General features: G+C 43.2%; 1 protein-coding gene across 4 annotated transcripts in view; it reads right to left on the bottom strand.

The window, feature by feature from the left end:
• rab11fip3 (RAB11 family interacting protein 3 (class II)) overlaps positions 1 to 14,531 on the bottom strand; it is a 28,965-nt gene extending 14,434 nt beyond the window's left edge. The window contains exons 1-3 of one of the 4 annotated variants that reach the window (XM_008436358.2): positions 12,469 to 14,531; positions 4,571 to 4,664; positions 183 to 253 (exon numbers count right to left, since the gene is read on the bottom strand). In XM_008436358.2, coding sequence (XP_008434580.1) covers positions 183 to 253; positions 4,571 to 4,664; positions 12,469 to 13,548 — 1,245 coding nt within the window. In that variant the 5' untranslated portion in view covers positions 13,549 to 14,531. The remainder of the gene's footprint in view (positions 1 to 182; positions 254 to 4,570; positions 4,665 to 12,468) is intronic. The other 3 variants (XM_008436357.2, XM_008436359.2, XM_008436360.2) reach the window with 3 other exon arrangements.
• Between the last annotated feature and the right edge of the window lie 723 nt (positions 14,532 to 15,254).

Genomic DNA, 15,254 nt, shown 5'->3' with positions numbered 1-15,254 from the left:
CTGTTCCAAACAGGAAGCGGAAGGGACCAACTGTTCCAAACAGGAAGCGGAAGGGACCACCTGTTCCAAACAGGAAGTGGAAGGGACCATCTGTTCCAAACAGGAAGCGGAAGGGACCATCTGTTCCAAACAGGAAGCGGAAGGGACCAACTAATCAAACAGGAAGTGGAAGGACATCTCACCTCGTCGTACTCCTCTGGGCAGCCGCCGGCGCCGTCCCCCGGGTTGTAGCTGTAGAGCTGCGGTTCTGGACCTGCAGACAGAGCAGGGAGGCGGGTTGGTGTGCGCAGCAGCAACAGAAACAAACAGAAACAGAAGCCGAGCAAACATGGAGGAGCGGCTGTTGATGTGCAAACAGGTAACATGAGGACAGGAGTCCTCTGTTTACGTTCTGCTCTGGGTGGAAAACTGCAGAAACAACAACATGTTCTTCATCCTTTCATCACGTTGACCTGAATTAGAGGTTTAGCTAAACAGAGAAACAAGATGGCAGCCTGACATCACTGAACCATGAGCAAAAAAAACACAAAGGGAAAAAAATGGTTGAAAATCCAGATTTTCCAAAAAATTTAATCTTTATTAACAGAAAACTTTAATACTCAAACTGATTTATCGCTCAGCAACCAACACAACCAGTAACAAAAAGCTGAAATGGGAAGATTTCATACAGCCACATGGTTGCATGAAATCAAGAGATCAAGGGATATTCATGGGCTAGACTGGCCTAGTCAAAGTCTAAATCAGATTTTTACCAATAATGTGGAAAGACTTGAATTTTAATGTTCATAGATTTTTGATTGTAAAAATCTGGAAGAGAAACTCAGAAAAGCCTGCAGTCGTTTTAAAAAAATGCACTCCACACTTTTGAGATTTAAATTTCCAACTTTGCACAACTTTCTGCTGCTTCATCAAGTTAAACGACAATAAAAACACACAAAGGCTTGTGGTTGCAACGTGACAAAGAAGTTGAATTGGTGTGAATGTTTTTACAGCGCCCTGCAGCCCCAGATGTCCTGGTTGGGCAGATTCAGAGTCAGCAGTCGGAGCGCGACGCGACGGTAAACATGACATGACCTCCATCTGAGGCGAACCAGAGGCCCGCCACGAGATCAGCAGAAACCCGCAGCAGCAGCCGAGCCGCGTCCCATCAGCCACTGCGGCCGACGGCACCTTACTGGGAGGAAGCAACTTGAACTGGTTCCAGTGGCGGCGACCAGGCACACCTGCAGGACCTGTTCCGACGTGAAAGCGAGAATGTCTAACTCCAGACATTCCAGTCTCGGCGGGGAGCGAAGCATTTCCACGGCCCGGGGCAACGCTTTCATCGAACAGCCTCCTTCACTTCACTGCTGCAAAAATCTAACAGTTTCAAACTTTCCCAGCAGCAGATTCACTTTTTTCAGTTCGTTTATAATCACCAGTTTTTTTTTTACCGTTAGTATTTTACATCCTGGAACAAATAAACTAAAAATAGTTCAATTTTACAATAATGTGTCCCTTGTGGGTGGCTAATAAATAGGTAAAATACGTTACCGCTTTATAAATCATTAATAACTGTTTATTATGCATTAGTTAAGAACGAAGATGAGACAATCGCAGTTTCTTACCAAATTATTTACATATTTTATGTGGAGTTGTTATTCTACCTTGGAAACATATGAAGCATTCATAAACATTTTTTTATCATATTTTCACCCTTGATGCATAGCAAGTAATTAATGATTTATAAACAGTGTAATAGTTACTAGCCGTTATCAATTCATCTATAGTCGTTGACAGGAGCCTTATTGTAAAGTGGGACCATGAAAATGAATCTGAAGCCTCAGACTGAATCATTATTGGAAAAGAACGAGCATCTTCAGTCAGAGGTTTCTTCAAATGTGCTGGAACGCAGACTGCTACAGGAGACGTTTCCTGCCCTCAGCCGTCACCATCTAGAGCGAGGCATTAAACTTGCAACATTTAATTACTTTTTGGGATCAATAAAGTATTTTTAAATATGCAACATTTAACGTTTTGAAATGTCTGTTGCACCCGACTGAGAACAAAACCACAATTTAAACAAAACCGATAATAATGTCCAACATGAAGGATCAGCCAACCTTTATTTCATCTGCACCGATCAATAAGTCATCGAGCCGTTAGGAATAATAAATATTCCTTAATAAAATGTTTTTTTATTTAGCAAAGTGATTCTAACTTCCCCAAAAACAACAAAAGTTTAATTTGATTCATCAAAAAATGTTTCAACTGTAAACACCGTTTTACAAATTTAGGATTTCAGTTAAACACTTGATTACATTTTATTACAAAACAGCAGTTTCCTGCATGAGGACATGAAAGTCTCTGCAGCGGTGGGAGCCACGTCAGGCTGGATCTGCAGGTTTTGGCTCCTTTTCCCTTTCATCCTGGACACAATGGCAGTAAAACGATCCGGGGGATCAGATGAGGTTTGATCCGGATAAGAATTAAAGCAGGTTTTTGTGAATCGGCCGTGTGGGAATCCTGAACCGAAACTCAGCTCTAGTTTCACATTTTACACGCAGGCCAAACCACTAATTTCACGTTGGACGTATTTCATGAGAATCTGTCATTAAATGGCCGTAAAGCCCAGCCGTGATTTTACAGCGGCAGCAGATGAACGGGTCAGAACCAGAAACCGGGCCCTCCGCGCAGGGAAAGCGGAGAGGAGGAGGAGGGTGAATAATTGAAGCGAACAGGACGCTCTGTCCAAGCGCTCTGAAAGCCGGCCAATAAGACCACGTGTCTCCAAACATCCTGACTTATTCATGCCGTCAGGAACCAGAGACGCTCAACCCAGAAACAATCCTACAAATCAACGAGGGTGGAGCTGGGAGGGGCGGCGTCATGCTGTGGGCCGGATGTCCATGTTCAACACAGATCTCTGACATTAGCTCTGATTTGTTCCGTCTTGTGGTTTTTGGTTCTGGATGCTGTGAAGCTGGAAGGATTTTTTTTAGTCTTTTTCCACTGGACAGTTGTTATGAAACGTAACCATGGCAACAAGGCAACGTTTTTGGAAGTGGGAGAAGCTCATCAGCATCTTAAAAGCCTGAAAACGAGGCTTCGTGCATGCAGAGAGGAAGAGGATCAGATCCTCCATCATCATAATGAAGGAGGGTCTGATCCCCTACTCCAACATCTCCAACCCGACAGATTTAGGCTGTTTTCACACTTCGTAGTTCAGCGGATTCAGTTCGACTGGAGATCAAAACTGTAACGTTTCCAGCTGCTGCCGTTCTTTCACTGCACCGAGTGAAACAAACCGAACTTTGTTTGACTCGGTGAAACACCAAGAACCACTAAAGGAAACACTGAGCAGGACTTCCTTCTTCACAAAATGTAAACAGAAATGGAGGCGTCAGATCTTGGCGGTTGGAGGATTTCTCGTTTGTCTTTGGTAAAAAAAAAAAAAAACACACCAACCATTTCTCCTGCTAATGCCAGGTTTGTTTTGGTGGCATTTACCCAGAATGCCCTGCGCTGTAGTCCACTTCCTGCTTCTGGAGCGGTCTCCGGTCTGTTTAACGTTCGCAAACTGAACCAGAGTTCACTTCAACCAAACCCAGACCGCAGTTTGTAGGACCAGAGTTCGGTTTTTCTCTTAATCAGAGTTCAATTTCATGTTCATGCGTCCCGACCGAACCGGACTTTCTAGACAGACGGATTGGAGTTGGATTAAAGCGACCAAACGGAGCAGGTGTGAACGCCCCCTTAAAAAGGAGCGGCAAAAGCAAACGACATGGATCAGCAGAGCTCGCCTTCGTGGTAGTTATGCGACCGACTTACAGCAACAGCCTTCTGCAGATTCAACAGCCACCGACTTCATTTTGCTTACTGAATGTTTTGTACTCTATATAAAACTATTAACTGAATTAATATGTTGGGACTTTTATGAACATAAACACTGTTTGGTTAAAGATGTTGGAGTAGGGCAGGGGTGTCAAACTCCAGTCCTGAAGGGCCGCTGTCCTGCAGTTTTTAGATGTGCCACAGGTACAAAACACCTGAATCAAATGGCTTAATTACCTCCTCAGTTCTCCAGAGCCTTGCTAAGGACCTAATTATTCTATTCAGGTGTGGTGCAGCAGAGGCACTTCTAAAAGTTGCAGGACACCGGCCCTCGAGGACTGGAGTTTGACACCCCTGGAGTAGGGGATACGATCCTTCTGTATTATGATGGATGGAAGAAACTGTTTGAACTTCCCCCTTTTTAACTCTTGTAAGCTTCGGGGTCAAAGTTCAGGTCGAATTCGAGTTTCTGAGATGCAACTCAGCTGCTTCTAGTGGTAAAAAAAAAAAAAAAAAAAAAAAAGCGTGTTGCCATAGTTACACATCACACCAGCTGTCTGCCAGTAAAGCTGCACGGCATCCAGAACCGGAGGGAATAATTATCCAAACAGGCAACGACTCCATCATGAATTATAGATGAAAACCATCTGAGGAAGAGTTTATACATCCCAACACTTAATCTGGAGTAACAGAATTATCCGCCTTCAGGAACAACGAATGAAACCACAGCCTGAGGAGACGAGACGCATCGACTCACCTCCATTGCTGATCGCAGAGATTCCTCTGTGGAAATCTTCAAAACTGATGACGCCGAGACCGCTGGGGTCCAGAAACCTGGTCAGGTCCTTCACCTGAAGAGAGGAAGGAAAGAAAGAAAGATTCATTTCACAGAAGGAACTCGACCATGACGTAATAAATGATGCAAGGGAAGGTTTTCCTGTCAGATCCTGTGAATGAATAACCGGCATTGTGACTCCAGTGAGAAACATTTATGATATAAATAGTTCACTCTACATTATTTCACTGGGTCAGCAGCGTAATGTGATTACAGGGCAGAAAACGGCCAATAAAACGCTGCTGCCCTCCAGAAATAAAAATCTGCATTTGCAGATTTCAAGTGTTTAACTGTCCTGAATTGGGTGCCACAGTGGCTTCATAAAAGCTTTTTACGCACTACAAATAGCAAAGTCTTCAAAACTCTGAGAAAAACAGGCTGAAATTCAAAATGTTTGCAGAAAACCAGGTTAGGAGAAAGTTCCTGGAGTTAAAAACGAGGAAGACAAGCTGATTAGAAGCTGCCTGGTTTCACACTCGGCATGGAGCGGCGCAGCGCAGGAGCTGGTTACATAAGAGCACCTACATGCTGCATCGCTCCGCCGGTCGCCTGGCAACCAGTCGCTCCGTACATGGAAATAAATCCCAACAGGAGCCAGCGGGGACCTGCTGTCTGCCCAACACGGGCGGCTTAAACAGACTCATGAACACAAGAACCAAATCTGAACTCTGGGTCAGGATCCCGACCAACCTGGGGTCCAAAATGTCCGACTTGAACTTCATCCCTCCCTCTCCTTCGCTCCCGATATCGGTTACAAATAAAAAACAAGCTGATCGCCTTAGCAACGCTGAGCTGCGACTGAAGAGGCCAGAAAATCCCAACAAAGTAACTCCGACAAGCCGGAGAGATTACGGTCCGGGTCCGATGTTTCAGCAGGAAAACTCAAGAACTTTTCAACAAGTTGTCACATTTTCCCAAAACCACACTTTGGAAATAAACAAAAAAAAAAAAACAAAGACAGTGCCGGCAGCCATCTTGGTAGGTATCCGTAACCAACTGTCACGGCAGTTGCTATGGCAACATCTTAGAATCCACTCTCGACTCGGTTCTCTCCAACTTAAGCAATAAAATTAAGTTACAGCCATTAAGCCTGGAGTTTATTTTCCATAAACTTTCTTTTTGTTGGTTGATCTTCGCCTTGTGCTGCGCTTGCCTACCAAGATGGCGGCTCTGGGCTCAGATCACATCCAATTCAGACCAGTTGTTAAACATATAACAAGACAATAAGTCACTGAACTATTAATAAATATTACAGTGAAACAATTCAAGCAAATCATGTTAAGGTGAATTACCTTCCTGCTCAGTTTAAATACTTAAACACATTACACAAAGTTACAAAAATAAACATTATTGCAAAGTTTTCTGGCATTTAGAAAAAATTTTTTTTTGTAATTTTAACTGATCTAAAACAAGTTTAGTCTAATTTAACTCCAGACAAGAGAATAAAAACTGTTTATTTCCACTGTAAAGTTTTCCACATTTAGGCTTTTAATCAAACGTTAGGATTCATTTCACAGTAAAACTCTGCAGTCTGAATATCAAGCACTTTCAAGGACTTTATACAGAAACCCAGCACTTTCCAAACCTTGAAAACACGTCAAGGTTTGGATGAGTTTTCCAAACCTTGACGTTTCTTGAATTCAGTGAATTTCATCAGTGACATTGAAGGCTGTAAGGATTTTGCCAGGTAAACGACAGGAAGTGACCCGGTGTTTGGTTCTGTAAACATCGCGCTCCTTCCTGCAGGAAACCCTCACTGGTTTCCTCTGGGCTGAACCCGACGATGAAAACGCTCGCCTGAGGTCACTGGGAACGCGCTTTGCGTTCAGCTTTCAGTTTCTCGCCGCACGGCAATGAGTCACGATGTTCCGATCCAGAAACGCCTCGGCTGCGAGAACACGGCAACCTCCTGACTTCAGTTAATAATCTGTTATATTTAGCAGCAAACGGCTCAACCACCGTTTTTTCCTTTCACGACCACAGGATGCTAAGCAGAGCAGGCATGAAGCCGGCCTCCATCAGAGTTAATAAGAGACGCAGCAGCGGCTGCAGCAGCTGCTGCAGGTCCCAGCAGAGCAGAGTTTAATCTACATCTGGGCTGAAACTAAAGGTCAGCAGAACCACAGATAAACCGGGTCAAACATTTATAACTCAAATCCTTTTTCTTCATCTAGTTTCCTTTAAACCAATTTTGTCATTTTATTAATTCGACTCCATTTTATTCTCCATTTAAAAGTACAATACAACTATTTGCCCAAAACAGGGAAAATTGCAAAATTGAAAGATATCAAAGAAATGCACACCAAAAAAAAAGATCCAAATATAGTCAATAGTTTTATGTGATGCCAACTCCCACCTGCAGGCGGCAGTATTTCCTTTGTGTTGCCAATTCAACAAATTTTTATTCTCTTATTTAAGCAGATTCCATTTTTTATAAATTAAATACAACAACCTGTTAATGCATAATTGTAATAATTAGTAATAAATTGAGTTCATTACCAATTTTCTCATAAAAATGGTCAACGTAGGGTGAAGTGACTAATTCCCACCTGCAGGTGGCAGTGTGTGTTTGTCGCTGATTAATTTGACCCATTTTCATTCACCATTCTAAAGTACAAGAACTATTTCCACAAAACAAAATGTGTCTTATTTTTGGCAAATATTGCCGTTTTCTGCAATCCCACAATTGTGGAAATTCACAAAAAATTCATAATCGAGTTTATTGCAAATTTTTCTACAAAAATGATCAAAAACATCAGATTTAAGTGATGCTAATTCCACTAGCATTCCTTACTGCGTCCCTGATGAAACGTCAATGTTCACATTTCTCAAGACTGATTTAAGACGTTCCTTGAACGATCACTGGGAAGCTGATTGGCTACAGCAGCACCAATCTGATGGTTAAATAACCTAAATTACAGGTTAAAAGCTATAAATATATTTGTAGCTTTTTTTATTCCGTTTAGTTGCTAAACGTGTTTCTGAACTGAAAATGTTTCTTATTTTGTCAATAAATTACAGAGTCTGCAAATAAACTGGGTTAAAAGTGTAATCCAGTCGCACCACCGGTTATTTCTGGTTCGTGTTGCACCGTGAGAACCTCATGGCGGCTCGTTCCTGAATTACACGTTCAGTTCTGCTGAACTCGGACGCAGCAGCGGGTTCTGCTGGGGAGAGGAGCGGCACAGCATCGTGGTTTTTCCGTTTCCTCTATTTGTGTGCGATGGGTGGCGGGGCGCGCCCGAGCGCCGCGGCTCAGACCGCCGCTGTGCGTGACCTCACCCAGACCAGCAACCTGAGGCCACGGGCTTCCACCGCGGGGATTTCTGACCCGCTCCGACAAGACGGAGAGAACCACCAGCGGGTCGGAACAAAAGCAGCAGCGATGATCTTAAAACTTTTCCAGGGGAGGAATTTAAAAACAAACGACGACGGCGGTTTGTGACAGCGGGACGTTCCACTGTGGACGAGTCAAAGGGAGACACGGCCGCAGCTTTTGTGAGGAACTGGGGCCAAACCCGGGGGGAGGGGGTCAAACCCGGGGGGAGGGGGTCAAACCCGGGGGGAGACCCGAGGATCGGAAGGTTTCTTCAGCAGAAAAACTCACTAATAAGATGTGAGCTGCAGGATTTCCCCCTCCTGGAGGCAAAGCTTTCATCAGCAGGTCATCACGCACAATGATGAGGTCACAAAAAAAAAAAACCTTTTCTCTACAACTGCATTTTACTTCACATTCAGAGCAGAAAATACTGAACATCCTGAGAAATCAGCAAAAAAAAAAAGTTTTACTGCTGGAGGCCTAAGATGGTCAATTTAGCTGGACGGTAAATTGTCCCAGAAATTATTGCAGTAAATTATAAAGTTGTGCTTGAGACCATTTTAAAGTGATACAATGATAATGTCATAATAACATAACATAAAAAAAACTTTAAATTCTAATGAAGAGCCGACACTGGAACTGGAAGACATTTTAAATATTCAAAACAAGCAAAAACAAACAAAATTATAAAGAAAAACTCTTAAAAACACACCAAACTGGAGACTTTCCCAGGTTTTGGTAGAAAGAGCAAAAAGATGAAAATCATGAAATAAAAATTATGCCATAAATTGGTTTATTTCAACAGGCCTAATCATGCGTCTTTGGGAAAAGCCCAACTTGTTGCACCATGAGGATCTAATCCAGACCACATATTAAACAGTAAAGTGTGTGAATATATATTTATATATATATATCTGCCATCTTTGTAACAACCAGAGCCCCATTTGCATGTTTGGCCTAAAAGAACCAACTGGAATTCATGCAAATACCAGATGAATGTTTCCCTGCAGCCTGGCGGCTTCCTGGGAAATTTGCAAAGATAGCCAAACCCAAACCCATTTCATGCTTATAACAGAACAATCCAACTCCTGGGCAGGAAGACGGGAATCACCATCTTTAATTTCAACCTGAACAGGGAAACCTGACGGTCACGTCTCGGTCTGGATGGTTTCTCACTCGTTTCTGGTCCTGTGATTTTCCCGACCGCGTGCTGAAATGGTTCTGTTAGCGCCGCTGTCCAAACCATCACTTTGTGGATTGGACTCGCTCAGGCGTGCATGATATTCAAAACGGTTATCACCAGATTACTGCTGTGCAAGGACAGACGAGGGCAGAGCCCCGTCAGACACGTATCCCGGCTGATAGGAGGGGAGCGGAGCGTTTGCTTCACGCAGCAAAAAGATGCAATCGCTGCGTGTGCAAAGTGCCAGCCTGGTCGGATCAGCGCCGACACGCTGATGTGATCTGCACCAGGGCAAGACTACAGAGTTTCAAGTACGTCTACACTTTAAATGGGAAATAAATTAATTAAATGTGCATCAAAATCCGTCACATGTGGAAATAAGAACCAAGTTAAATTGGTAGAAATGTTCGCAGGGACTTGATTATTGAAGATGGCAGTCATCATGTCTGTCAAAGATTTAATATTTACCACAGATTCATGCTTTTGGTGTCAAATCATATATAACTGGACCTATAGAAATCATATTTACCGATAATGTTTAGATCTTTCAAGATGGCCTCTGTGGTCATCGTGGAAAATTAGTTTCTGAACTAAAATCACAAATTATACGAATCCGAATCGTAGCTACATATTCTGAACCATAGAAATTATTGTCTTGATCCTGCGTTTCCTTTTTCTGGCAGACATTTTTCAAAATGGCCACCACGATTTTAGTGGAGAATACATGTTGTGCTAAAATAGGCAGCAGCTAATGTTAGCTTCATGAACCACCAACTCATAAGGGAAGAATCTTAGTTATGCTAAAGCTAAACCACTGAAAACTAAATTAGCAGAAGGTAACAGCTTCTGCTAACTAAATTAGCAGAAGCTAACTAAATTAGCTTCTGCTAACTAAATTAGCAGAAGCTAAATTTAACAGGCGAGGCCTGTTTGAAACGGACCATAAACAGTTAAAGATAATCTGCTAAATACATAAAATTACAAAAGCTAATGATAAAATCCTAAACATATAATTATCAGAAGCCAACACTAAACATGTAAATATATTTGTGGAAACTAACGCTACACAAAATATTAGAAGTTAACACCAAACCGCTGAGCTTGTTTGATGTACTTCAGTGTTTGATTTCTGTAAAGCACTACAAATAAAATGTATAAATATAAAAAGGCTAAAGCTAATGCTAACCATTAAGACGACTGTACCTCAGTCTGTCACATGATCTCCTCCAGTTGAGGCCTGATGTGGGACGGAAACAGCCGAGTCCTCAGTTTCAGTACATATCACTTTAAATCTTAGATCGTTGACCGATCTAAGATTGTCGCTGGTGATTTCGTAACCGATCATCCTGTAGTGTGATTTAGATCGTCGTGGTCGCTCCGATCTAAATCAGGGGTTTTCCCCGACTGGGAGCTTAACGCTGAATGTGACAGGTAGCCAATCAGAAAGCACGGATTCTCCTCCTGCTTTCTGAGGGGAAATTACGGAGGGGAATCCCAAACAGCTGACACGGCGCAACCCAAAGTCCAGCGGACATCGGAGATGATATGTGGAAACATTAATATTTATTTAACGTTTTGTGAAAGAATATAGAAATGACAAGGGGAGGAGTTGGAGCCAAATTGCTACCGCAGCTGATGAACCCGGTAAGTTTTCAGCTGTTCTTCGTTAACGTGACATAAAAAGGTTATAATGATTTTCATTCAGTCAGGACTTTACGCTGAGCCACATCATCACAGGTAGATTCTAGTAAAGCATCGATTAATGCCTGGTTTTAAAATGAGTTAACTGGACTTGTAGCCATTATTTTGTGCCCATGTGGCTGGAGACCACACGGCACGACGAACCCGATCGAACCGTTATACCTGGGATTTCTGTCGGTTAATGTGTCTCTCAGGTTTAGAAAATGGGCCGACAACTCGTGTCGTGTGATCTGGGCAAGAAAACGAGGAAGGGAGGGTCAGTGGATAGCACCGGAGCTGAACCTTTTTTCGTTCAGTGTCATCAACAGAAAGAAAAAAGGCAGGAAGAGACGATAAAGACGATAATTAAAATGAGGTTGATAAGTTTAATTTATCGTGGATTCATTGATTTATCGTTTATCGCGACAGGCTTAAGTACAGACACAGTTACTGAGCGTTTGATTTTAATCTCTTTCAGCCATGGAAGATGCTGTTAGCAACCGTTAGCTGAGCTCAACACAGACCGTCAATGCCAAACATCATCATAAAGATGCTAAAGGAGGGCTGGGCAATACTCAATAATATATATAGGCATCCAATCAATATCAATAGATAACACATCTGATTGAATATTCAATAACCACACAGCATTCTGGGAGATGTAGGCGGAGGAAAAGCTTTAGCTGCTCAACCTCTCACAGCTAGCTAGCTAGGCTGGTGGAATCAACTAGCTCTCTTGGGTTGCCTAGCAACAACCTGCTGGGTAACTGGAGCCGTTTAAGATTTCACCACTGAGCCTCATAACTGCTTAAAAATAAAAAAAAAAACACGGAGTAAAAACTGGATAAAAACAGGAAATGCCATATATATATATATATATATACACACTAAATAATTGATAGACTTGTATGACAGTCATGTGTTATTCAGCCTTATGCTAATGCTAGTTTCACATGTCAACTACGTAACCGATTTACAATGACTGCTGTCACAGCAGCCCATGCCAATATAAATAACTACTAAAAAAGCTGAAAAAAATATTTTAAATGCTGTCCTAACAGTATATTATAGGACAGCAAAAAACTTTTCCCAAATATTACCGATTTGAAATCACCCAAAAATTCTGATACATTTAAAGTTTAACACTTCCTGTAAATCAAGAAAGCGAGTGAATTTGGGCCTCTTGATGACTGAAAGCCACATAAACCAGCAGATTGGAAAATGCAACTAAAAATCATTTCCTTCAGTTTGGCCGATTCTTACACGTGAAATCGATCTCATCCACAAAAGGTCAGCAAATCAGCCACTGTCCAGGTTTAGACAAATACTCAAATGTTCAAAACAACTTTGTATTGTTTCAGTTACTACTCTGAATGCTGTTTTTCCAGAAAAAGGCCCGAGTCTGTATACACCAGTTAATCGATTAATCATGATGCATCCAATTAATCGTTTCAGGAGTGTGTATTTGATTGAGTAACAGCCTAAAACCCAGACAGGAACTGATGATGTTTTAAAGTTAAACAGGCTTCTTGCAGTCAGACTCTCAGAGAATCAATAATAAATGGATCTGTGGATCACTTTACTCGGCGCTTCGCTCCGATCGGAGGCGGCTCCTGGAAAGAGAAACGGCCATCTCACCTGATCTGCCCCGTACGCCGCCGCAAACTCCAAAAACTCCTCGACGCGGACAAACCCATCTCCGTCTTGGTCCAAGGCGTCGAACACCGCCTTCAGAGAAGACGCGTCGTCTTGTCTGGCGTTTGCCGCCGGAGGAGGAGGAAGGTTTAAATCAAAAGACGCCACCTGATGCTGCCTCCCCTCTGAACCACCATCATCATCGTCATGAACCTCCTCAGCAGTCAAACACAGATCCAGAGCCATTTCCTCCTGGTTTGATCGCGTTTTAGCAGCGAAACTACTTCGGTCTTCCATCAAATCCACAGAGTCTTCATCGTTTTCACTCCTCTCCTCTGAAGGAACATGGCCGATTACAGCAGACTGAGCCTCATTTTTTGGTACAACAGAAGCAGGACTGTCAAAATCCAACAAAAGCGGCGAATGGCAGCTCTCAGCAGGGCTGCTGGTTAAAGGCAGATCAGTCACTTGATCAGGGAATAAACCTTTGTCTCCGGTTTCAGGTGACAAAGTCTGAGAGGGAGGGAGCGCTGCCTGCTCCTCTGCAGCAATCTGAGCGTTTAACTGGGTGGGCGAGTCCTGGGTGACCCCGGAGAGGTCAACCAGCAGAAACGGCTCTCCAGAATTCCTCCTGGAGATGTTAAAAGGAGAGCCGAGGCTTATTAGGTCGCCCTGATCAGCGACGGCGTTGGATTCCTCATGGGAATCTGCTTTTAAAGTCAACTCCTTCCCCATCACATCAGTCAGAGTTGGAGAGAAGAGCCACGACAAAGTGCTGTCTCTGATTTCCTCAAAACTTTCAGTTAAAGTCAATCCTTGCAGATAGGCGCTGGCTTGTTTTCCTTCCAGCTGCAGATCCTCACAGGAAAAAGCCGAGACTGTGATGAGGTCCTCCAGGGCTACCGGCTTTTCCACACTTTTCTGAGGCGTTGCATCGTCATAGTCACCTTTCCTGAAGTCCAAACCAGTCTGAGCAGTACCGCTGGGGCTGTCTGGATCCACTGGTTGAAATCCCAGCGGAAATGGCTGCTCTGGCTCCCACTGAGCATGCCCCAAGGGGCCGGAAACAACTGTAGGCTCCATCTACACAACCTCTATCGTTAGGAAGCAGCTTCTCAAATTCACTGCCATGTTTTTAATGGTTGAAACTTTTAATTTCCAGTGAATAAAAGTCAAAATGTCAGTTCAGTTTAATTAAAATAAAAAATCAAACTCACACTTCTAAACCGTTACCTTAACACATAAGACATGTTTTCACTCACAGCCTGGTTTTCCGTCATGGCTGCTGAGCCAGAAAACATCCAACATCAGCCAAGCGTCCTTCCCTCACGGCCTGCGAGCCGCTAAACCGCCGACATGCCGCCTCCGAGCCGGAACCAGCACCAACGGCTGGACCTCAAACGGTAATTAGCGCTGCTCAAAGCCGAAACCAGCTCCAGCTGTTTGGGGCCGTTAAGCCCCGGAGCCGCCGTGTTTATGCCGGACAACTGGCTCTAACTCCTCCTTCGAGCATCTACCTTCTCCGCGGCCATTGGTCGAGGCGGCTGCTAGCCGACTAGCTACACAAATTAGCCCACTAGCCTGCTAACAGGTTAACATTTTAGCCCTAATTAACGAAAATGGTCAGTATTTCCTTTATGGGGCTTATAATCCAACGCCATGTCTTCGTTTCCTTTCGTTTCCTTCTTTTAAAGCTCCCCTCCCCGCTCTGTCCACCTGTGTCAGCCGCGGCAGGCCAGGAGGAGAGAGGAGTGACGAGTCCAAGCCGTCGTTTCCTCCTCAGATCCGGCGTCGTTCTCCGGATCAGCGCCTCTCCTTCTCCAGAAAAATAAAACTAAAGGTGTTCAAATGAGATCAGGTAGATCCATGATGCGAGGATCTGTCCACCGACGTTGATCACAGAGAAAGCTCTCGCATCAGCATCAGCAGTGTCCCATCCTCCTCCGCCGCCGCCTCCGCCTCCTCCAGCCGCATACACTCAGCGATGACGTCAGACGCACGCGTAGAAAATACCCCGCAGTGTGAGGCTCCATGGCAGCTTTCCACCGGAAGTTCTTTACAAAACACAACACCGATGTACAATGGAAACCGCATATTTACATACCGTGTTTATAAAAAATATACATATAACATTTCCCGCTCACTGGAAGACTTTAAACCGCTTTAAACCGTTTGTTCTGTTTTAGGTTGGCTAGGGCAGGGGTGATACCAAGTGGGGGACCCGAGGGGGCCATGACACCCTCTCCAAATATGGGCACCTCCTAGGAATCATGTTTAGCTCACAGAAAGGCAAACAGACGCATCTTCTTCCAAAAATAAAGTAAAATAAATCTTTAAAAATTAAACCAATTATGTTCACTGTAATACAAGAGATCTTTCATGCGTTCATGCATCTTTCATCATTCAAATTTCTGAGTTTGAGAAGTTGAAAATTTCACAGAAATTTCAACTTCTGTGAAATTGAAATTTCACAGAAGTGAAATTTCCAAAATTCAACCCTTTGAATGTTGGAAATTTTGACTTTTGAAACTCAAGAATTTACCTTTTTTCTAGAAAATGTCTGAAATTTGTCACAAAATTTTTTTCTAGCAAATTTTTTACTTTTGTGGCTCAGAAACTAGAAATGTTTTTATTATTATTTTTTTTTAGCAGGGAAAGTAGATAAATAAAAAATTTACTTTAAGGTGATTCTTTAATACATCTTCAATGTCCCTAATACACACACACACACACACACACACACACACACACACACACACACACACACACACATTCATAGGCTTTTGCTT

The sequence above is a fragment of the Poecilia reticulata genome, linkage group LG19 (assembly GCF_000633615.1).
Source record: "Poecilia reticulata strain Guanapo linkage group LG19, Guppy_female_1.0+MT, whole genome shotgun sequence".
Taxonomy (NCBI): Eukaryota; Metazoa; Chordata; class Actinopteri; order Cyprinodontiformes; family Poeciliidae; genus Poecilia; species Poecilia reticulata.
Note: the sequence above shows the minus strand (reverse complement) of the source record. Positions and strands in the feature narration are given on the sequence as shown.